Source organism: Rhinopithecus bieti, unplaced genomic scaffold (genome assembly GCF_001698545.2).
Source record: "Rhinopithecus bieti isolate Rb0 unplaced genomic scaffold, ASM169854v2 scaffold_980, whole genome shotgun sequence".
Lineage (NCBI taxonomy): Eukaryota > Metazoa > Chordata > Mammalia > Primates > Cercopithecidae > Rhinopithecus > Rhinopithecus bieti.
Window position 1 is genome coordinate 309,604 of NW_016803338.1, and position 24,796 is coordinate 334,399.

Genomic DNA, 24,796 nt, shown 5'->3' on the forward strand with positions numbered 1-24,796 from the left:
AGGCACAGGGACCTTGGGATCCATTTGTAGCCTCATTTCTTTCACAAGATTTCTAAAACAGCAAGTGTGGCAGCAAAATCTCAGGTGGGCCAGACAGCCTTGCTTTCTCCAGCTTCCTTGCCAGCTGGTTGGCTGCACCCTCATCTTGCCAGCCCTGCCTGGGGTTTGTGCCATTTTAAATGAGGAAGTCTCAGTGTTGGTGCAAAGGCAAAGTGCGGCTTCCAACCAAAGGGCCTTGATGGCAGCTGCCCCCTCCATGTGGGATAAAGAGCTTTGGGAACTGGGGAACAAACTCTTCCTGGGACAGTGAACAAGGAGGGCCTTGGGCCTGAGTTTTAAAGGCCTCAGATTTTAAAGATTCCAGCTGTCAGATCATGCATTCCAATTTTGGGTCACTATAGGGATGTACTTAATCTGGGAGTGTTAAAAGGGTTTCCGAATTTCCAACTTTTTTGTTTTAATTATTGTTTTTCACTTTCAGGCTAACTCCTCTTCTACCAGCTCCAAAAAATCACAATTACCTCCAACCAACAAAACCTGTTGTTTCCCCAAAGTAAGTATTTTTTTGTTTGTTTGTTTGTTTGTTTTGTTTTGTTTTCTGTTTTTGAGATGGAGTCTCACTCTGTTGCCCAGGCTGGAGTGCAATGGCGCAACCTCGGTGACTCACTGCAACCTCCACTTCCCAGTCTCAAGAGATTCTCCTGCCTCAGCGTCTTGAGTAGCTGGGACTACAGGTGTGCGGGTCACCATGCCCAGCTACTTTTTTGTATTTTAATAGAGATGGGGTTTCACCACGCTGCCTAGGGTGGTCTTGAACTCCTGAACTCAAGCGATCCACCTGCCTCGGCCTCCCAAAGTATTGGGATTACAGGCGTGAGCCACTGCTCCTAGCAGTTTGTTTGTTTGAGATGGAGTCTTGCTCTGTCTGGACCACAGTGGTGCCATCTTGGCTCACTCCAGGCTGGACCACAGTGGTGCCATCTTGGCTCACTCCAACCTCCACCTCCCTGGTTCAAACGATTCTCCTGCCTTAGCCTCCTGAGTAGCTGGGATTACAAGCACCCATCACCATGCCCAGGTAGTTTTTGTATCTGTGGTAACGACGGTGTTTCACTGTGTTGGCCAGGCTGGTCTTGAACTCCTGACCTTAAGTGATCAGCCCTCCTCGACCTTCAAATTGCTGGGATTACAGTTGTGAGCCACTGCTCCTGGCCTTAAGTATTTGTATATCCGTGAGACAGAAATGGTTTAAGGCATGTGAATAAAATAATCTCCCTCCCACCTGGCCTGACTTGAATTAATTGATGCCAGGGATGTTAGAGAATTGCCAGAATCCACCTTGATTTCTCGCAAACCTCAGATCCTACATGTAGATTTTGGGGTCCTCTGCATCCACAGCTTCCAAAGTCATTGCATCATTTGATTCAAAGTCACTGTATCAACTGCTCTCCACAGGGGTGCCCTCAATAGCTCTTTTCTGCCCTAGAGCCCAAAGCTTGATGCGCCCTGTTGTCACAGAGCCTTGACCCTCCCATGCATTTAGGGTGGTGACCCACTCTTTAGCTGATTACTTTCCTGTGTCTAAGATTTTCTGTGGGTTGCATCTTGGTTTTAATCACAAATTAAAATTTTTACTCACATTTTACAAGCTTAGAAATGTATCTTAGTTTTAGGTCTTTGTATGAATCTTTGTATTCCATTAAGTTTTTTGGAAAATATTTATGGAACACCTATTATTTATTAGGCACTGTTTCAGGTGCTGGGAAAACAGCCAGAAACACTATAAAGTCTCCACTCTCCTGGCACTTATCTTCTAGTGAGGAAGGGAGGGGAAGAGGACCATAAACTAGTTATTACATCTGAGGTTGGCAAGTGCTACACAGAAAAACAATGTGGGCAAAGTGGGAGGGGCTGTGAGGGTGGGGATACTTTATGTAGGGAGGTCGGGCGAGTCCCTGTGTAAAGGGGACAGAAGGAGCCTTGATGATGCCTGGGTCAAGCACTCTTGGCAGAGGGACCAGCAAGTCCAAAGGTCCTGGGGTGGGAACTTGCTTGACATGTCTGACCTCTTCCAGGAAGGCAGAGGCCAGTGTGGCATGAGCAGAGCAAGTGAGCAGGGAGTGGTGGGAGATAAGCTCAAAGAAGATAATGAGGTGATGGGTGTGGTGGGCAGGACAGTGACCCCTTCCCAAGGACGTCTACGCCCTAACACCCAGAGACTGCAAATATGTTGTTACTTGCCAAAGAGGAATTAAGGCTGCAGATGGCATTAAGGTTGCTAATCAGCTGATCTTGAATTGGAGAGATTATCCTGGATTATTCCAGACCCCATGTAATCACAAAGGTCCTTCTTTGTACGTGAAAGAGGAGGTCAGAGTGTCAGAGTCAGAGAAGGAGCTGTGACAACAGAAGCAGAGGTCAGAGCGATGCAATTGCTGCTGGCTTTGGAGATGGAGGGAAAGGTCACTGTGAACATATACACATATATGGTATTCATTTTTTATATAGTATATATAAAGATTTGAATGAAAAACAAGTTTAACTTCAACATTTGTATCTTAATGGGATTCATTTCATTATCTGGAACATTTGTTTATATAGAATGTTTCATTCTCCAATAAATAGAGTTCCACACAGTTCCCTGAACTGAGTGTGTGTGTGCCTGTGTGTGTGTAAGGGGGTGGCAGGGGGTGTTACCTGACTCACAGAGCCTTGATTCAGGGAGAATATGTAAGGGTCCCTCTAGCTGGTGGATGCTCCTCCAAAACAGAAGTTGCCCCAACATCATAGAACAACTCTTTTGCCTCCTTGGGCAGGACGTTTTCATGAGCGCTCCCACTTTGGGCCCTCAGGAGCCCGGCTTCAGTGAGTTCCCCAACTATCCTCGGGATCCCCTAAGAAGGTCAGGTCAGAGAGCAGAAGTCAGATGGTGGCGGCCTCAGGGTTCAGCTCCTAAGCTTTGAACTTCTCTTTGCTGTCTGGTTGCTTTCTGAGCATGTCTTTCTCTTGCAGAAAGAAAATCCATGCGGCAAGGCAAGAAGAGAGCAATAAATCATTTTATGTGAGTAAAGGCAGGAAGAGGGCAGTGGGACTAAAATCTACTGAGCGCCTACCATGTGCAAGCATGGGCCTTTTACATTTTTATACTTACCTTGTTGAATCTTCACAAAGATCCTGGGAGGAGGTGCTGTTATTATTGCATATTGTGCATGGCAGGTAAGTGGAAGAACCACGACTTGAACTCAGCTCAGCCAGATTCCAGAGTGGGCATTTAATTGCCACTCTCTCCTGCTTGCACAAGGCAAACAGAGTGTCCCAGGGAAACTGGACATGACAGCTAGTCCAGGCCAGTAAACAGCTCATGCCCAGATGTAGGAAGCCCTCTGCTGACTTTGGGAATTCACGAATGCTGGGGAGAGGCAGCCGGGACCCCTCAGGGGATCAGGGGCGGGAGGGCACTGGAGAAGGTGATGGGAACCAAACTCGAAGGATCTTGGTGCCTGCCTGGGAATGTGGGCCTGACCCTTCTGGTGTCTGGGAGCCTTTACTGGTCTGACACAGGCACAGGACCAAGTAAGAGTTACATTTCAGAAGCAGCAGTCTCTGGAGGGATATAATTGATACATTTTTTTTACTGTTTTCTGTGTTTATCTAGTTGTTTTTTGTTTTGTTTTGTTTTGTTTTGTTTTTTAAATACCATGCAGTCCTTTAATAGTTAGGGAAAAAATATACAAGCAAAAATATAATTGCCCTCTAGGTGGAGAGGAGGATGAACTGTTGGGGAGCAAGAGTGCAGGCAGAGAGGCCAGAGCCCAAGAGAAAGATGGTGGTGGCCTGGGGCTGTCAGGCAGGGATGTGGAGAGAGGAGGGTGATTCAGAGAGACATGAAGGAGGTGACAACAGCAGGGCTCAAGGGGCTGCAGCGTGTGCTGTGCAGCTCTCAGAGCCCCAGGCCAGCAGAGGCCCTGCCCAGGTTTCTGACTTGGCATCTAATGGGAGAAGGAGGAGGAAATGACATTTTGTTTGCAACCATTCTAGTCATTTTCTCATATGTTGTTTTGTTTTTCCCTCACAAAAGCCATTTGAGAAGGAGTTATTAACCCCACTTTCTGATGAGAAAACTGAGGCACAGAGATGCTGGATGGCTATTGTCTGGTGGCAGAGCCAAGATTTACTCAGGCCTCTGTGATTCCAAAACCTGAGCAGTTGCCGCATGCCCACCTCCGGCCACAAGGGTGAACACAAGTGGGGGTGCAGGGGCATCAATGGCTTAGTGTGGCACAGAGCTTGAGAGGCCCCTAGGGACACCCACGAGCCTACTGAGCATCAGGTTTGAGTCTCAGAGATGTGAGGATGAGCTACAATGGGTGAAGGGCCCAGAAGGGCTTGGGCTCTGGAGTCCCAGGTCCCTGTTTTTAAGATGTGAGTGAGGCAACAGGAGAAGATTTGGAGAAATCTCAGCACTCCAAGTCTGCCATTTTATCCTACTTTCCCTTGATGCCTAGGAAGTGATCAACGTGTCACCTGGCTATCAACTTGTTCGGAATCGGGAACAGATTTCTGTCACCTTAGGGGATGAGATGTTTGATGGGAAAAAGCGGTGGGAATCGGAGATCCCGAACAAAGGCAGATTTTCCAGGTAATGCTGTTGAACCAACATTCAGCTGCTTGGGGCTACTCCCACCGGCTCAGCCTGGCCTCAGGGATAAGCCAAAGCCACTATGCCCACAGCCAGGCCACTGGTGCCTGCTCTGGAGGGGCCGCAAGGGCACCCCCCTCCTCACCCCTGCTTCCTGATGATGCATCTCTCCACATCTGCCTCTCTTTCCTCTGATCCCATCCGTGAGCAGATCCAAGGGGCAGGATGAAGATTGATTGGGAGTTATGTGATTGATCCCAAAGGACAGCAATTGTTCCTGGGGTAAGGAATAGATAGAAGAGCCACAAATTAGTCTGAATTTGGGGCATGCCAATTAAGTAAAGTGAGGGTTTCTGGGAGGCTGTAGTGCACATGTTTTGTTGTTGTTTTTTGTTTTTTTTGAGAGAGTCTCTCTCTGTCACCCAGGCTGGAGTTTAGTGGCACGATCTCGGCTCACTGCAACCTCTGCCTCCCAGGTTTAAGCAATGCTCATGCCTTAGCCTCTCAAGTAGCTAGGATTACAGGCTTGCACCACCACACCCAGCTAATTTTTATAGTTTTAGTAGAGATGGGATTTCACCGTGTTAGCCAGGCTGGTCTCTAACTCCTGACCTCAGGTAGTAATCCTCTGACCTCAGCCTCCCAAAGTGCTGGGATTATAGGCGTGAGCCACCGCACCCAGCCTCTTTTTCGTTACGTCCAAAAATACTGCTCAGCTCATGCCCCTGGGAGATGAAGTATGGAAGGTTCTGGCCTGACTTCATCCCGTTAGCGCAGCCATCCTGTCTTTAGGCCCCACCTACTCTCTGTCCTCCAATGCCATATCAAGTATATCTCCATGTCTTTCTTTTTTCATTAACAGATGCAGATTCATCTCTACATCTTTTCATTCTACCCTTTAATCTCTTATTCATATCTTCTGCTTCCCCGATATCCTGCCCCCCGTGTTCAGGCATCTTACTTTCTTTTTTTTTTTTTTTTTTTTGAGACGGAGTCTGGCTCGGTCGCCCAGGCTGGAGTGCAGTGGCCGGATCTCAGCTCACTGCAAGCTCCGCCTCCCGGGTTTACGCCATTCTCCTGCCTCCGCCTCCCGAGTAGCTGGGACTACAGGCGCCCACCACCTCACCCGGCTAGTTTTTTGTATTTTTTAGTAGAGACGGGGTTTCACCATGTTAGCCAGGATGGTCTCGATCTCCTGACCTCGTGATCCGCCCGTCTCGGCCTCCCAAAGTGCTGGGATTACAGGCTTGAGCCACCGCGCCCGGCCTGGCATCTTACTTCTTAACTGCACTACTGAATGGCTCTCCAAGTGCCTCTTCCCTCAGGCTTATTTTGCTGTAAGAATTATTTTTCAACACACAACTCTAAAAGACCAACAATAGAAAACACACACACACAATCATCTACCTATCTGCTAGCGTATTGGCAGAATTCAACCAAACCGTTAGCAGTGGTTACATCTGGGAAGGGATTCAGATTGAGGGTAAGTCTGAAGGACCCTCAAGTGGAATGAGGCCGTGCCATGGAGTCTCTCTGATCTGACCTGGCCCAGAGGGGCTGGACCCAAGTTCTTGTCTTCCCACCCAGGGGCATTCAGCCTCTGCTTTCTTTTCCCTGTTTATCCATAGCCCTCTGCAGGAAGAGAATGGGGCATGCACCTATAGTCAAGCTAGCACGACAGCCCACCTCTTGGCCTCACAGGGAAGTTGTCACCAGTTGTGCACAATAAAACATGATAACGTGTGCTTGTTGTATTCACTGGTAAAGCTGTGAGTGTTGTTTATAGTGAAGATCGTGTTCAAAAGATAAGGGCTCCCTATTATTCAGCTTTCTCATGCCTTTTCTTTCTCATACCCTGGAACTGTCTCCTCCTGTATCCCCTCTCTTGTTTCATCAGCCCACATTTTCTCTGTGCTCAGTTAGACATGGGAGGTGGTTGACCAAAGAGGTCAAAGCATCTTGCATTGAGGACTTCCTCTCAGCTCCACTGCACATGGCACCACCTGCTGCCTTGTCACTGTAGCCCAACCAGGCAGAGCTAAATAATTTACAGATATCATGGCAGCCTTAGACCCAGAAACACAGAAAACCATGACCTGTGCTAAAAGCCACTCTCTTAAATCCCCTCTTAGTCCCATCTCTGGCCCAGTCCTTGTCTGTGGTTCACAGTCAGCATCAATCCTATTACACATCTTCTAATTTCCTAATCCCCTGAACTTCATCCTGTTTCAACCATCATCAGCAGATCAAGGTCAAACTCTAATAAATTTCTGACATATTCTTATTTTTCTTCTACTCAGTAGGGCACCAAACCATCCTGTTCAAGTCTAGTGAGCTTACCCAAAAGAGTCAGATCTGAGCCTCAACTGCCTTATTGCCAAATGCCTTCTCTAAGACTGTCCCTGTCCCTCCACCCCCACCTCATAATGATGGAGCAGGTGCAGGACATGGCCAGCTCTCACCAGGCCAGAGTCAGTCATGCTCAGGGGTCTGAGTGACATGGAATGGTAAGCTTTGTGGGTGATAGAAGAATTACTTCTCCTACAGGGCCAACATCATTTCTGACCTAGAAGAGCAAATTTCAGAGCTGACAGCAATAATTGAACAAATGAACAGAGATCACCAGTCTGCCCAGAAATTGGTGAGTGACCTTACATTAGCTGACATCTTCATGGGCAAGATAAAATTAATGTTTTCGGATCACCTCTGTGCCAGGCAACATGCCAAGCACTTTACTCATATGAGCCATGTTGTCCAGGTGACAGGACCCTAAAGATTGGACTGTGTCACTTGGTAGTATTTCTCTGACTCCATCTTTATCTGTAATTGCAAGAACTCAAGTTCTTCCACAAGGCTTAACTCATTTATTTCCAGGAGTTCTCCAGGTACCTCTGTGTGGGCAGTGACACTGTCCTCCTCACACTAGGGTGCACTTGTTGTTTTCTGTCTGGCCTTTGCGGTGCAATTAAGTTTCAGAGGTTGTGAGGCTCTCACTAACGACACCAGCACACTCAGTGTCCAGGGCTTACTCTCTGTGACTGTTAAAGCTGCCCACACATCAGAATCTGCAGATGTCATTGACACTCTTTGTGATTCCTGAGGATTTCAATGACACCTTTTTAGCTTTTACCATCTGTTTCATCTGATGACTTCTTCCTCACCTCAAATAGGTGTGCCTGTTGGCCTGGCGTGACAGCCGGTGCTGTATTCAGAAATATCCTCCCCAGGGTTGTTGAATGCCCTGATCTGTGAGGTTTTACTTCCCAGAAGGCAGCTTCTCACCCTCTGATACGTCCTAGATGCGTCTGAATCCTACAGTGACCCAGCTTATGACTCAGGCTGTTGTCCTATCCTGAGACCACCGTCTTCCGCCTGCCAACTATTGATTCATTACCTTATTTATCTGAAAACACTGCCAAGTTTATGGTCTCCTTCTATAGAAAGGAAACTGAGGCTCAGGGAAGTTAAATAATTTGCATAAGGTCACTCAACTGAACAGTGGTGGATCATTGGACAAAATGAACATTTTAAGTCACAGCCACAGATCCTACTGAAGACATATTTAGAGACTATTTCCATGAAGGGATCCTAGATTGTGTTACCGAAAATACTGCCACTTGTGAACATGCTATTTGTTGTGTGGCCATGTGGAAGGGAGTAGTGTTGGCTGACCCTGTGCTGTTCTCTGTCTGTCAGAGTGGCTCTGCTGACCACTTGTCGTGTGACACAGTCCTGGCTTCTCCCCGGTAGTCAGAGAGGTACAAGGACAAGCCCTAAACCCTTGTCCTAGCTGACAGTGGTCACTGACTGATTTGAAGTATTGATTTATCCCAAGAGACTGGCCAGAGGATTTGGCATGTTAGAATGAAGTATCACCTGAAAGTGAGCAAATCCTGCCTGCTAGAATGGAATTATACTGTCAACAAGGATTAACACTAGATTTTAAGTTCCTTGAAGGTAAGATCTGAGTCTTAGTCCTCTTTGGCTCTTCCAAGCCAAGCCCTTTGTTTAATAAATGATTGCTCAATTGAATTACGTATCCAAAAATCTGAAGGCCGTGATGTAACAGAAATGATGGTCTAGCACAGGAGACCAGACCTACCCAAAAAAAACCAGTCAGTGAAAGAGATGCACCAACATTATGAACTGAATAAGTAGAAAACAACATAGAGCAAGGCACAAATTGTTCTGTTCCCTTATTAATAATGTGCTCTCTGGCACTGCAGAGCACAGTGGAAGAGGGGTGGGGAGGGGGCTGTGCCCCATGAATTGGAAGGTTTTTCAGAAGGTGCACATCAGAATGGGACGGGGTCCTCAGTCTTGTGTTGTTGATGCTGATTTTATTTCCAGCTCTCCAATGAAATGGAGCTCCGCTGTGCTGAGATGAAACAGATATTTGAAAACAAGAACAGGTACACTTTCTGGCATGGACCCTTGTGTGCTGATGGCTCTAAGGCTCCTGCATCCTTTGCAGGATTTTAGTTCACTGGGACTTCAGATAGTTCCAAATGGAGTTGGGGATGAGGGGTGGGGAGATGAACAAGACACATGTCTTTGAAGAGCAGGATGGCTTGATTCAAAGCCACTAAAATAAACCACAAAGAAAGTTATTACTGCTTTTGCATTTTATCATCCAATCCTTTCATTTCAATTATAATCTCCCTTTTTGTTGGTTACTGAGAAGAGTCATTTTTGTTCTCTATGAGATTTCTGTGATAAATAACTGTTGTTCTCAGCCAAGTCTCCTCCTCCACCATCTCCTCGTTCTTCTCCTCCTCCTCCTCTTCTTCTTTGTCTCACCTCTACTCTCCCTGGCTGCTAGGTCAGGGACTCAGCAAAATAGGAAGACAGTATGAGAGTCAGGAGCAAAGTCAAATCAAGAGAAAATTAAAAGGAGTCCAAATATAGAGAGATAGAGAATAGAACATGGTTACCATAGTCGGGCAGGAGGAAGAAAATGGGGAGATATTGATCAAATGATACAATGTTGCAAATATGTAGGGTGAACAAGTCCAAAAATATAATGTAAAAAGATGAGAGCTATAGTTAATAATAATGTACGATATTAAGAATGTTGCTAAATGAGTTTATAGCTGTTCTCACCACAGGGGGAAAATGGTTAACTAAGTGAGCTGATGGATATGTTAATTTGTTCCATTATAGTAACCTTTTAACTATATGTACATAGTAATCTCCATTATTGTAACTATTTGTGTGTGTGTATATATATATACACACACATATATATAAACTCTACATATATATATGCTTGTGTAGTGTGTGTGTATATATATATATAGTAAAAATTATGTGTCATATATAGATACAGTAAGATGGTTACTATAGTAGAGATGCATATATATGACATATATAGATGAATCTTACAACATCATGTTGTATACCTTAAATATACACGATACGATTTATTTTTTAAAAGAGTTTTATTATGTGTATGGGTGAAGATAATCTTAACATCCCCTTTCAGGCTACTTGCTGCACACCAGAGCAGCCTTAGAAATCCTGGTGGAGAGATAGCACTCTTAGTTGAGTCATAGCCATTTATACATTTATGTATCTGTAGACTTTATCTGTTAGAGTAGTTTTAGGTTTACAGGAAAAATGAGGAGAAAGTACAGAGAGTTCCTGTGCACCCGTTCCTAATCAAATTCAATCAAATTAAAGAGGAGTACACCAAGACACATAATAATCAACCTATCAAAAATCAAAGACAAAGCAAAAATTCTGAGAGCATCAGAAGGTAAGAAACACATCACACACAAAGGAGTGCCAATACAATTGTAATTTCTGAACAGAAACACTGCAGGTCAGGAGTCAGTGTGATGATGTATTAAAAGTGCTGAAGGAAAAAAACTGCCTACCAAGAATACCTTAGCAAAGCTGTCTTTCCCAGTTGAGGAAGAAATAGAAACTTTCCCAAATAAAAATTAAGGGAGTTCATTACCACTATGCCTGCCTTACAGAAATTGCAAAAGGAAGTTTTAAAAACTGAAACAGAGAGCTGCTAATAACATGAAACATACGAAAGCACAACACTCAATGGTATAAGCAAAATAGAGTCATACTCAGAATATTTTAGGACTGTGATGATGGGATGTAAGACAATTTTATCCCAACATGAGGGTAAAAATACAAAACTATTAATAACTATAGCTAAAATAAATTTTCAAGGATACACATTATAAAATGGTATCAATTCTGATATCAAAAACAACATGTTAGGGAGGGAGTAAAACTGTTGAGTTATTGTATGCAATTGAACTTGTTATCAGCTTGAAATAGCTTATTACAAGAGCAAGATATTCTAACTAAGTGTCATGGTAACCACAAAGAAAAAAATCTTTAGCAGTAGCGCAACAGAAAAATAGAAAGGATTCAAAGCATACACTACAAAAAATATCAAACCACAAAAGAAGAGAGCAAGAGAGGAAGAAAGAATCTACAAAACAACAAAACAAAAATTGACAAAATAGCAGTAGTAAGTCCTTACCTATTAATAATTACCTTGAATGTAAATGGATTAAATTCTCTGATTTAAAAAAATAGAATGGGTGAATGGAGTTTTAAAAAACAAGAACCAACTATATGCTGCCTACAAGAGACTCATGTCACCTGTAAGGCACATGAGCACTCCTCCCAGGGTCTGAGAGTAAGCCCACTCAACCTTCCGCTACCACCATTGCTGGCACCTACCTGCATGCACCACCTATGGGCCTGAGGACAGGACCACCCAACTTCTCATAGCCACCACCAATACCAGTGAGTACCACTTGGGTCCCAGAGGGTTGTCTCACTATTGCTACTGCCATCAGCCACAGCACACCCATTGCCAATGGGTCTGTGAACCTACCTACCTGCTCAGCCCATAGGTGCCATTCCTGACACCTGAAAAAGCCACTAAAGGCCCAAGAATTGGCCTGCCTGAACCCACTAATACTTAATGCCAGCATATGCCACCCTGGGGCCCAAAGATAGGCACACTTAAAAAACTAGAATAAAACTAGAAATCAATAACAAGAAAAACTTTGAAAACTATACAAACGCATGGAAATTAAACAGCATTCTCCGGAATGACCAATAGAACAATGAAGAAATTAAGATTGAAATAAAAAAAATTTCTTGAAACAAAAAAATTGAAATACAACATACCAAAGCCTGCAGGATACAGCAAAAGCAGTGCTAAGACAGAAGTTTATAGCAATAAACACCTACATCAAAAAAGTAGAAAGATTTCAAATAAATAGTCTAATGATGCACCTGAAGGAATTGAAAACCAAGCCCAAAATTAGTAGAAGAAAAGAAGTAATAAGATCAGACCAGAACTAAATGAAATAGAAACTACAAAAACAATACAAAGGGTCAGCAAAAAAAAATAAGTTCTTTAAAAAGATAAATGAAATTGATAAACCACTAGCTAGACTAACCAAAAAAAGACAAGAGAAGACCCAAATAAAATCAGAAATGAAAAAAGAGACATTACAGCTGATGCCACAGAAATACAAGAAATCATCAGAGACTATTATGAACAACTATAACACTAACAAACTAAAAAACCTAGCAAAAAGAGATAAATTCCTAAAACATAAAATCTACCAAGATGAATCAGGAAGAAATTGAAAATTATTCAAGACCAATAATGAGTAGCAAGGTTGAATCAGTAATAAAAAGTCTCCCAACAAAGAAAAGCCCAGGACTAGATGGATTCACTAACAAATTCTACCAAACACACAAAGGAGAACTAATAGCAATCCTCCTCAAACTATTCAAAAAAAAATGATGAGGAGGGAATTCTCCCTTACTTATTCTGTGAGGCCAGCATTACCTTAATACCAAAGTCAGATGACAATACAACAACAGCAGAAAGAAAACTATGGATCAATATCTCTGATGAACACAGATGCAAAAATCTTCAATGAAATACTAGCAAACCAAATCCAACAATATATCAAAAATATAATATACCATGACCAAGTGGTACTTATATCAGAAATGCAAGGATAGTTCAGCATATGAAAATCAATAAGCATATATCAACATCAACAGAATGAAGGACAAAAATCATACGATCATCCCAATAGATGCAGAAAAAGCATTTCATAATAGTCAACATTGCTTCATGATTAAAAAAAAAAATCTTTCAACAAGCTAGACATAGAAGAAACATACCTCAACATAACAAAGGCTATATATGACAAATATGCAGCTATCATCATACTGAATAGGGAAAAGCTGAAAACTTTTCCTCTAAGAATTGGAACAAGATAAGGATGCCCACTTTTACCACTCTTATTCAATATAGTACTGGAAGTCCTAGCCAGAGCAGTCCTGCAATAGAAAGAAATAAAAGGCATCCAAATTGGAAAAGAGGAAGCCAAATGATCTCTTTTGCAGAAAAGCATGATCTTATGTATGAAAATCACACAAAACTCCATCAAAAAAACTCTTAGAACTAATAAACAAATTTAGTAAAGTTGCAAATAAACAAATTTAGTAAAGAATATAAAATCAACATACAAATATCAGTTGCATTTCTGTGCACCAACAATGAAATAGCCAAAAGAGAAATCAATCAGCCAATAACATTTACAGTGGCTACAAAGCATAAAATAAAATATCTAGGAATAAATTTAACCAAAAAGGTAAAAGACCTTTAGAAGGAAGACTACAAAAGACAGATGTAAGAAACTGAAGAGGACACAAACAAATGGAAAGATATTTCATCCATGCTCATGGACTGGAAGAATTAATATCACCAAAATAGCCATGCTGCCCAATGCAGTACCGACTTGATGCAATCCCTAAATCACCAATGTCACTTTTCACAGAAACAGAAAAAACAATTCTAAAGTTCATATAGAACAAAAAATGAGACAGAATAGCCAAAGCAATCCCGTGGGGGGAAAAAAAATCTGGAGTTATCACATTACCTGACTTCAAAATATATTACAAGACCAGGCATGGTGACTCACGCCTGTAATCCCAGCACTTTGGGAGGCCAAGGCGAGAGGATGGCTTGTGTCCAAGAGTTTCAGACTAACCTGCACAACATAGCAAGACAGCATCTACACAAAAGATTAAAAATTAGCCAGTTACTATGGTATGTGCCTGGAGTCCTAGCTACTTGGGAGGCTGAGGTGGGAGGATCACTTGAGCCCAGATGGTCAAGGCTGCAGTGAGCCATGATCATGCCACTGCACTCCAACTGCACTCTTTGATATAGATCAAGGCTATCATAATCAAAATAGCATGGTATTAGTATAAAAATAGACACATAAACATAAAGCATGGAACAGAATAGAGAATCCAGAAATAAATTCATATAATTACAGCCAACTGATCTTTGACAATGCTGTCAAGAACATATACTGGGAACAGGGCACCCTCTTCAATAAATGATACTGGGAAAACTGAATAACCATATGCAGAAGAGTGAAACTAGACCCCTATCTCTCATCATATACAAAAATGAACTCAAGATGGATTAAAGCCTTAAATGTAAGATCCAAAGCTATAAAACTACTAGAATAAAACATAAGGAAAAGTTTTCATTACATTGGTCTAGGCAAAGATTTTATGACTAAGACTTTGAAAGCACAGGCAACAAAAACAAAAAAAGACAAATGACACTATATTAAATTAAAAAGCTTCTACACAGCAAAAGAAACCACCAACAGAGTGAAGAGACATTCTCTTAAATGGCAGAAAATATTTGCAAACTACTCATTTGACAGATGACTCAAACAATCCAACAGTAAAACAAACACAAATTCATTAAAAATGGGCAAAGGACATCAGTAGACATTTTTTAAAGGAAGACGTACAAATAGCCAACAAGTATGTGTTCAACATCACTAATCATCAGGGAAATGTAGAGCAAAAACACAAAATATCATCTTACACCAGTTAGAATGGTTATTATAAAAAGACAAAAAATAACACACGTTGACAAAGATGTGGAGAAAAGCGAACTCTTATATACTGTTGGTGGAAATGTAAATTAGTACAGCCATATGGAAAACAGTATAGAGATTTCTCAAAAAATTAAAAATATGAGCCAGCAATTCAACTACTGGATATTTCTTCAAAGATTGTGGAGAATAGGAAATGCTATACACTATTGGTGGGGATGTTAATTAGTTCAGCCACTGTGGAAAGTGGTTTGGAGATTTCTCAAAGAACTTGAGACAGAACTACCGTTTGACCCAGTGATCCTATTATTGGGTGTATTATACGCAAAGGAATATAAATCATTCTACCAAAAAGACACATGCATGTGTATGTTCATCACATCACTATTCACAGTAATAAAGATATGGAATCAACCTAGATGCCCATCAGTGGTGGATTGGATAAAGAAAATGTGGTTCCATGTAACACCATGGAATACTACACAGCCATAAAAAAGAACAAAATCATGTCCTTTGCAGCAACATGGATGCAGCTGAAGGCCATTATCCTAAGCAAATTAACACAGGAACAGAAAACCAAATGCTGCATATTTTCACTTATAAGTGGGAGCTAAGCATTGTGTACACATGGATACAAAGAAGGGAGCAATAGACAGTGGGGCCTACTTGAAGGTGGAGGTTAGGAGGAGAGTGAGGGTTCAAAAACAACCTATCAGGTACTATGCTCACTACCTGGGCAATGAAGTCATTTGTACACCAGACCCCAGTGACATACGATTTACCTAGGCAACAAATATATACATGTACATGTACCCCTAAACCTAAAATAAAAATGGAAAAAGAAAAAAATTAGTAGCATTTCTAAACACAATAGTTAATGATCTAAAAAAGAAATTAAGAAAACAATTCTATGTATACCAGCTTAAAAAATAAGATATCTAGGAATAAATTTAACCAAGGAAGTGAAAGATTTCTACACTGAAAATTATGAAACATCGATTAAAGAAATTGAAGAAGAAGCAAGTAAATGGAAAGATATTTCATGTTCATGGATTGGAAGAATTAATATTGTTTAAATGATCATACTATCCAAAGCATTACACAGAGTTAATGCAATCACTTTCAAAATACCAAAATGTTCTTCACAAAAAGAGAAGAAATAATCTTAAAATTCATATGGAACCACAAAGTCCCCAAATAGCCAAAACAATCCTGAGCAAAAATAACAAAGCTAAAGGCCCCTGACTTTAAATTATACTACAAAGCTATGGTAACCCAAACAGCACAATACTGGCATAAAAAAACAGACACATAGACCAATGGAACAGAACAGAGGCCTACAAATAAATTTATACACCCATAGTCAACTGATTTTTGACAAAGGTGCCAAGAACACACACTGGGAAAAAGATAGCCTTTTCAATAAATGGCTTTTAGTCAAATTAAAAGAAGTAGATACAATGAAGAGAGATCTCAAATAAACTAATATTACACCTCACAAAACTAGGAAAGAAGAACAAAATAAGCCCAAAGTACACTGAAGAAAGAAAATAATAAAGATCAAAGCAGAAATAAATGAAATAGAGACTAGAAAACAATATAAAATCAATAAAACTAAAAGTTGTTTTTTGAAAAGGTCAAAACAACAAACCTTTAGCTAAACTAAGAAAAAAATAGAGAAGACTCAAATAAATAAAATCAGATATGAAAGAGAAAACATTACAACTGATATGACAAATACAAAGGATCATAAGATACTACTATGGCAATGAACTGGATAACCTAGAAGAAACTGATAAATTTCTAGACACATACAACCTACCAAGACTTAATCATAAAAACAATAGAAAATCTGAACAGACCAATAATGATGATATTGAATAAATAATAAAAAGCCTACTATCCAAAAAACCCAGACCTGGTGCCTTTACTGCTTAATTCTACCTGACATTTAAAAAAGAACTAACATCAATTCTTCTCAAATTCTTCCAAAAAATTGAAGAAGTGGAAGGACTTTCACATGACTTTTTTTGTTTGTTTGTTTGTTTGTTTGTTTGTTTTTAAAGACAGACTTTTGCTCTTGTTGCCCAGGCTGGAGTGCAATGGCACTCTCTCAGCTCACCACAACCACCACCTCCTGGGTTCAAGCGATTCTCCTGCCTCAGCCTCCTGAGTAGCTGGAATTACAGGCATGCACCACCATGCCTGGCTAATTTTGTATTTTTAGTAGAGACGGTGTTTCTCCATGTTCGTCAGGCTGGTCTTGAACTCCCAACCTCAGGTGATCTGCCTGCCTCGGCCTCCCAAAGCGCTGGGATTACAGGCATGAGCCACCATGCCTGACCCTTTCACACTATTTTTATAAGGCCAGCATTATTCTGATACCAAATCAGACAAGAAAATTATGAGAAAATAAAATTACAGGCCAAAATCCTTAATGAACATGGATACAAAAATCCTTAATTAAATATTAGCAAACAGAATTCAACAACATATTAAAAGGATCATCCACCATGATCTAGTGAGATTTATCCCCTGGGATGCAAGAATGGTTGAACATATACAAATCAATAAATGTGATACCTCACATTAATAGAATGAAGGACAAAACCATATGATCATCTCATTAGATGCAGAAAAAGCATTTGACAAAATTCAGCATCCTTTTATGATAAAAACTCTCACCAATTTAGTATAGAAAGAATATACCTCAACTCAATAAAGGCCATATATGAGAAGAAGACAAGGATGCCCACTCCCACCACTTGTATTCAGCATAGTACTAGAAGTCCTTGCAAGAGGAATTACACAAAAAAAAGAAATAAAAGGCATCCAAACAAGAGAGAAGGAAGTGAAATTGCCACTGTTTGCTGACATGATCTTATATATAGAAAACCCTACAGTCTTCACCAATAAACTTTTAGAACTAATAGCCAAAGACAGTAAAGTTTCAGGGTACAAAATCAACATACAAAAAACAGTAGTATTTCTACATACTAACAACAAACTGTCCAAAAAGGAAATCTAGAGAACAATCTTATTTACAATAGCTACAAAAAAAAAAAAAGGAATAAATTTAACCAAGTTGATAAAAGACCTGTACACTGAAGACTAGGAAACACTGATGAAATAAATTAAAGAAAACACAAATAAATGTAAAGATAACCCAAGTTTATGATTCGGAAGAATTAATATTGTTAAAATACCCACACTACCCAAAGTGATCTACAGATTCAATGCAATCTCTATCAAAATTCCAGAGGCATGTTTCATAGAAATAGAAACAACAATTTAAAAATTCTTACGGAACCACACACACACTCACAAAAGCCCAACAGGCAGTGTGATTAGGAGCCAAAAGAACAAAGCTAGAGACATTACACTACCTGATTTCAAACTATACTATGAAGCTATGGTAATTAAAATAGCATAGTGCTGGCAAAAATAAACAAACACATTGACCAATGAATCCAAACAAAGAGCCCAGAAATCAACTCACACATGTATGTGTGGTCAATTAATTTTCAGCAAAGGTGACAAGAATACACAATAGAAAAAGGATAGTCTCTTAATAAATGGTGTTGGGAAAACTGGACATCCACATGCAGAAGAATGAAATTGGACCCTTATCTCACACGATATACAAAAATCAACTCAAAATGGATTAAAGACTTAAAAATAAGAATAGAAATTGTAAAGCTACTAGAAAAAAAGGGGAAAAAACTTTATTACATTTATCTGGGCAATGATTTTTTTGATTTGACCCCAAAAGCACAGGCAACAAAAGCAAAAATAGACAAATAGGATTACATCAAACTAAAAATTTCTGCACAGCAAAGGAAATAATTTACAGTGTGCAGAGATAACCTACAGATTGGGAGAAAATATTTGAAAGCCATGTGTCTGAAAAGGTATTAATATCCAAAATATAAAAGGAGCTCAAATAATTTAATATCAAGAAAGCAAAAAATCCAATTAAAAAATGAGCAAGGGACCTGAATAGACATTTCTCAAAAGAAGACATACAAATGGCCAACAGACATGAAAAAATGCTCAATGTTGCTAATCATTAGGGAAATGCAAATTAAAACCATAGTGTTATTATCTCACATCTGTCAGAATAGCTATTATCAAGAAGATGAAAAATAACAAGTGTTGAAGATGTGAAAAAAAGGGAACACTTAACAAAGTGTTATTGGGATTGTAAATTAGTATGGCCATTATGGAAAATTGTATGGAGGTTGCTCAGAAAACTAAAAATAGAAATGCCATATGATCCAGCAATCCCACTTCTGGGTACTTGCCCAAAATATTTGAAATCAGTTTGTTGATATGTCTGTATTCCCATGTTCAATTCAGCACTATTAACAATATCTAAGTTATGAAATCAACTTAAGCATCCATCAGTTGATAAATGGATAAAGAAAATGTGGCATATACATATAATGGAATACTATTCAGCCTTTGAAAAGAAGGAAATTCTGGCATTTGTGATAACATGGATGGGACTGGAGAGCATTATGCTATATAAAATAAACCAGGCACAGGAAGACAAATACCACATGTTCTCACTTGTATGTGGGGTCTGAAATAATCAAACTCATAGAAAAAGAGAGTAAAATGGTGGTTAAAGAGGTTAGGGGATGGGGGGTATAGGGAGATGATGGTCAAAGCGTACAAAATCTCAATTAGGCAGGGGAAATATGGGGTTTTCTTAGATCTATTGCACAGAGTAGTAAATATGTTAATAACAGAGTATTGGACATTTCAAAATTGCTAAGAATAAATTTCAGATATTCTCATTGAAAAAACTTTTAGGCTGGGTGCGGTGGCTCATGCCTGTAATCTCAGCACTTTGGGAGGCCGAGGCGGGTGGATCACCTGAGGTCACCAGTTCAAGACCAGCCTGACCAACATGGTGAAAACCCATCTATACAAAAATACAAAAATTAGTCAGACATGATGGCGGGTGTCTGTAATCCCAGCTACTCGGGAGGCTGAGGTGGGAGAATCGCTTGAGCCCAGGAGGCAAAGGTTGCAGTGAGCCGATATTGCGCCATTGCACTCCAGCCTGAGGGACAGAGCCAGAGACTCCATCTCAAAAAAAAAGAAAAAAAGAAAAAACTTTTAAGTATCTCAGGTGGTGTTTATGTTAATTAGTTTGGCTTAATTATTCCACATTGTATTCATAAATCATAACATCACTTTTTACCCCATAAATATATACAATTATAAGTTACCAATTTACAAGTAAAAAGAGAAATCCTGGTGGAGAGGCAGCACTCTTAGCTGAACCGTAAACTTTTATGTATTTATTCATTTATTTATAAACTTTATTTTTTAGAGTAGTTTTGGGTTTACAGCAACATTGAGGGGAAAGTATAAAAGATTTCCCATATGCTTACTGCCCCCTCACACACATAGCTTCCCCCCATTATCAATATCCCTCCCCAAAAGTGGTAACATTTGTTATAATCAATGAACCTGTATTGACACATCACTATCACCCAAAGTCCATAGCTGGTATTAGAGTTCACTCTTGGTGTTGTACATTCAATGAGTTTGGACAAATGTGTAGTGACATGTATCCACCATTCTAGTGTCATACAGAATAGTTTCACTACCCTAAAAATCTGCTGCACTCTGCCTATTCATCCCACCTCCTACCCCTAACCTCGGGTAAACAGTGATCCCTTTACTGTCTCCATAGTGTGACCTTTTTCAGAATGTCATATAGTTGGAATGATACCCTATGTAGCCTTTTTAAATTGGCTTCCTTCACTTAGTAATATGCTTTTAAGGTTCCTCCATGTCTTTTCATGCTTAATAGCTTGATAGCTCATATGGACTCATTTTAACACTCATCATAAACACTGCCAACATCTCTTCCTGGGATGGAGGCTAGAGAGAATTTGGATTCTAAAATTATCCTGGGTGCTAATGCAGCCCATAGTTTCCCAAGCAAGCTATAGACAAGATTGTGCTATTAGAGAGCAATCTGTGGTCATGCTGGCTCCTTTCAAAACAATGGTTGTAGAAAAGGGTCCCCTCACCCTTTCTGGATAGATGCCAGGATAATGCTTCAGGAAGTGAGGACCCCAGGCTGAGCATGGTAGCTCATGCCTGTAATCCCAGCACTTTGGGAGTCCAACACAGGAGGATTGCTTGAGTCCAGGAGTACTTCAAAACCAGCCTGGACAACATAGCAAGACCCCGTCTCTACAAAAAATTAAAAAATTAGGTGGGCATGGTGGCACATGCCTGTGTTCCCAACTACTTGGGAGGCTGAGGTGGGAAGATCATTTGAGCCTGGGAGGTTGAGGCTGCAGTGAGCTGTGATGATGCCACCACACTCACTCTGGGCAACTGAGTGAGACCCTGACTCAAAAAAAAAAAAGATTTAAAATTGTTTAAAAATAAAAAAGTGAGAACCTCACTTCCTGTGGGAGGGTGGAGGGTAGGATCAGATCAGGGTAACAGCTCAGCTCTGGACTTCTTTTTACTAATTATTGTGGCCTTCTTCCGGGGTCCCACAGGGAGCTCAAAGAGACCCATGAAGCAGAACTCAGTGAGCTGGAGAACAACTACAAAACAGCCTTGAAGGCGGAGAAGTTGGCTGCCCAAGAGAAGCTAGGTACTCCTGGGACCTGGGAGAATGATCCTGGATGACGGTCCAGGCAATGGCATTTCTAATAAGCTTCTAGGGTGATTTCTGGGGCACACAAAAGTTTTACTACCTTGGTGATGAATTTGGAGTGGGGAAAGTGTGCAGAAGAGCTCACGTTTGAATTTCAAAATGTGCATATCAGAAGACTAAAGATGACCTTGTTGTTTTCCTTTTATCCAGAGGAGATGGGAAAAGAATACAAGTATTTGAAGAATATGTTTCGTACGTATCAGGTGAGATACAGAGCTCTCTGTTGGATTATAAGAGAAGCAAGGCTCATTCCTGGCTAACACTGGGATAAATCTAGAGCTCTTGTCCAGAAAATAATGTCCTGAGATTCCCAGCATCCTTGGACCTAAGTGGCACTAGCTGCACCCAGGGGGAGGATGAACCCGATGGCTTCCATGCATGACAAGTCAGGCACCCAAATCCTGAAGAGCACTACTGAAAAATATGTTTGTGATTACAAAAGTAACAGCTTCTCATTTTTTTAATGGAACTGTAAAAACCAACAATAACAACAAAAAGAAATATTACCATCCAAAGACAAACCCTGTTAATATTTGTACTTTGTTGGAACTGCAGTTGAGATCATATTGTATATTGTATAACATCTATATATATTTTTATGTCTTCTTTATCAAGCATGTAAGAAACTTTTCCCTCCTTTATAATGACTTGATATTATCCTAATGAAATTGCCATTGGATTCTAAAATTTTACTGTTCCCCTATTATTGGGCATTTGAGTTGTTTCCAAATGCTTGCTGTAACAGATAATACCACTTTGAATATCTTTGATTCTAGAAGTAGAGTGCTTGGTCAAAAGGAATGAACTTTAAAAAAAAAAAAAAAAAGTCAACTTTTATTTTAGATTCAGGGGGTACATGTACAAGTTATTGTGTGATGCTGAGGTTTGGGATATGAATGATCTCATTACCCAGGTAGTGAGCATAGTACCCAATAGCTATTCAACCCTTCCCTCTCTTGTTATCTCCCAGTAGCTCCCAGTGTCTACGAGAACACGTGGCATTTGGTTTTCTGTTCCTGTGTTAATTGGCTTAGGATAATAGCCTCTAGGGACATCCATGTTTCTACGAAGGACATGATTTTGTTCTTTTTTATGGCTGCGTAGTATTCCATGGTGTATGTACCACATTTTGTTTAGCCAGTCCACTGTCGGTGGGCACCTAGGTTGATTCCATGTCTTTGCTATTGTGAATTGTCTGTGATGAACATACAAGTGAAGGTGTCTTTTTGGTAGCAAAATTTATTTTCTTTTGGATATGTACCCAGTAATGGGATTGCTGGGTAAAATGGTAGTTCTGTTTTAAGTTCTTTGAGAATCTCAAAGCTGTTTTCCACCATGACTGAACTAATTTACATTCCTACCAATGGTGTATAAGCATTCCCTTTTTCCTCCAACCTCACCCGCATCTGTTGTTTTTTTGACTTTTTAAATAACAACCATTCTAATGTATGTGGACTGGTATCTCATTGTGGTTTTTGATTTGCACTTCTCTGATGATTAGTGACATGAAACATTTTTTATGTTTTCTGATCCTTGTATGTCCTTTTGTTTTTTACACACTATAAAATTCTATTTATGACAAGAAATATGTACATGATTAGAAAAGGTAAAATTTGGGGACAAAAGCAGATTAGTATTTACCATGGGCTGGACTGGGACTGGGGGAGGGGTTGACTACAAAGGAATGGAAGGGAATTACTGGAGATGATGTAGTGGTAGTTACATAACTATCCATTTGTCAAACACATTAAATGTATACTGAACAAGGTCACATCTTACTCAATTAAACTGACATTAAAAAAAGAAATGAAAAAGAAGAAATTCCATTTAGAATATTGCAAAACTGTAGATTTAGTTCTAGAATTCTGGGTTTCTATAATTTATTTCAGAATACAAGTTTTCAGCCCATTTTTAACTTATCAAATCTTTATTCAGAAATCCAAAGTTTATATTTCAGAACAGCTCATTTAAATTTGACCATAGGCCAAGCACTGTGGCTCACACCTGTAATCCCAGCACTTTGGGAGGCTGAGGCAGGCAGATCACCTGAGGTCAGGAGTTTGAGACCAGCCTGGCCAACATGGCAAAACCCTGTCTCTACTAAAAATACAAAAATTAGTTGGGCATGGTAGCACACACTTGTAATCCCAGCTACTCAGGAAAGTGGGGCCGGAGAATCGCTTGAACCTGGGAGGCAGAGGTTACAGTGAGCCGAGATCGTGCCACTGCACTCCAGCCTGGGCAACAGAGCAAGACTCTGTCTCAAAAAATATATACAAATAAATAAAATAAAAAAGAAATAAATTTGACCCTAAAGCTAACACATGTAAAAATTATATAAAAGAAAAGAAAATTGTTCCAACTTTTTTTTACTTTGGGGTTTTAAAAAAAGTTTTTTTTCAATAGCTGTGGGGGTACAAATGGTTTTTTTGTTACCTGGATGAATTATATAGTGGTGATTCCTGAGACTTTAGTGCACCTATCACCTGAGTAGTGTACATTGTACCTAATGTGTAGTTTTGTTTTTTTTTTTTTATCACAAGCCGCTCTCCCACCTCCCCCTTCTGAGTCCTAAAATTCATTAATGAATATGTCTTTGCATAGTCATGGCTTAACTCCCACTTACAAGTAACATCATACAGTTTTTTGTTTTCCACTCCTGTGTTACTTCGCTTAGAATAATGGCTTCCAGCTCCATCCAAGTTGCTGCAAAAGACATTTCATTCCTTTTAATGACTGAGTAGCAGTCTATGATGTATATATGCCACGTTTTCTTTAACCACTCATTAGTCAATGGGCACTTAGGTTGGTTCCATATCTTTCAACTGTGAATTGTGCTGCTATAAACATACATGTGCAAGTGTCCTTTTCATGTACTGACTCATTTTCCTTTAGATAGAGATCCAGTAGTGGGATTGCTGGATTGAATGATAAATCTACTTTCAGCTCTTTAAGAAATCTCCATACTGTTTTCCATAAAAGTTGTACTAATTTATATTCCCAACAGCAGTATATAAGTGTTCCCATTTCCCCACATCCACACCAAAATACATTTCTTTTTTACTTTTTAATAATGACTATTCTTGCAGGAATAAGGTGGTATCTCGTTGTGGCTTTAATTTGCATTTCCCTGACAATTAGTGATGTTGAGCACTTTTTCATGTTTGTTGGCCATTTGTATATCTTCTTTTGAGAAATATCTATTCATGTCATTTGCCCAGTTTTTAATGGGATTATTTGTTTTCTTCTTGCTGATTTGTTTGAATTCCTTGTAGATTTTGATAACTAGTCCTTTGTCAGATGCATAGTTTGCAAATATTTTCTCCCATTCTGTGGGTTGTCTGTTTATTATTTCTTTTGCTGTACAGAAGCTTTTTAGTTTAATTAGGTTCTATTTATTTATTTTTGGTTTTGTTGCATTTGCTTTTGGGGTCTTAGTCATGAATTATCTGCCTAAGCCAATGATTAGAAGAGTTTTTCTAATGTCTTCTAGAATTTGTATAGTTTCAGGTCTTTTTTTTTTTTTTTTTTTTT

At 40.0% G+C, this 24,796-nt stretch overlaps 1 protein-coding gene across 12 annotated transcripts in view; it reads left to right on the forward strand.

Moving 5' to 3' along the window:
• Positions 1-24,796, forward strand: part of FLACC1 (flagellum associated containing coiled-coil domains 1) — a 92,574-nt gene that overhangs the window by 23,318 nt on the left and 44,460 nt on the right. For 9 of the 12 annotated variants that reach the window (XM_017875781.1, XM_017875757.1, XM_017875746.1 and 6 more), the window contains 8 exons: positions 482-553; positions 3,013-3,061; positions 3,172-3,216; positions 4,506-4,639; positions 7,187-7,280; positions 8,990-9,051; positions 21,102-21,199; positions 21,413-21,465. In XM_017875781.1, the coding sequence (XP_017731270.1) occupies positions 482-553; positions 3,013-3,061; positions 3,172-3,216; positions 4,506-4,639; positions 7,187-7,280; positions 8,990-9,051; positions 21,102-21,199; positions 21,413-21,465 (607 nt within the window). The remainder of the gene's footprint in view (positions 1-481; positions 554-3,012; positions 3,062-3,171; positions 3,217-4,505; positions 4,640-7,186; positions 7,281-8,989; positions 9,052-21,101; positions 21,200-21,412; positions 21,466-24,796) is intronic. The other 3 variants (XM_017875800.1, XM_017875809.1, XM_017875825.1) reach the window with 1 other exon arrangement.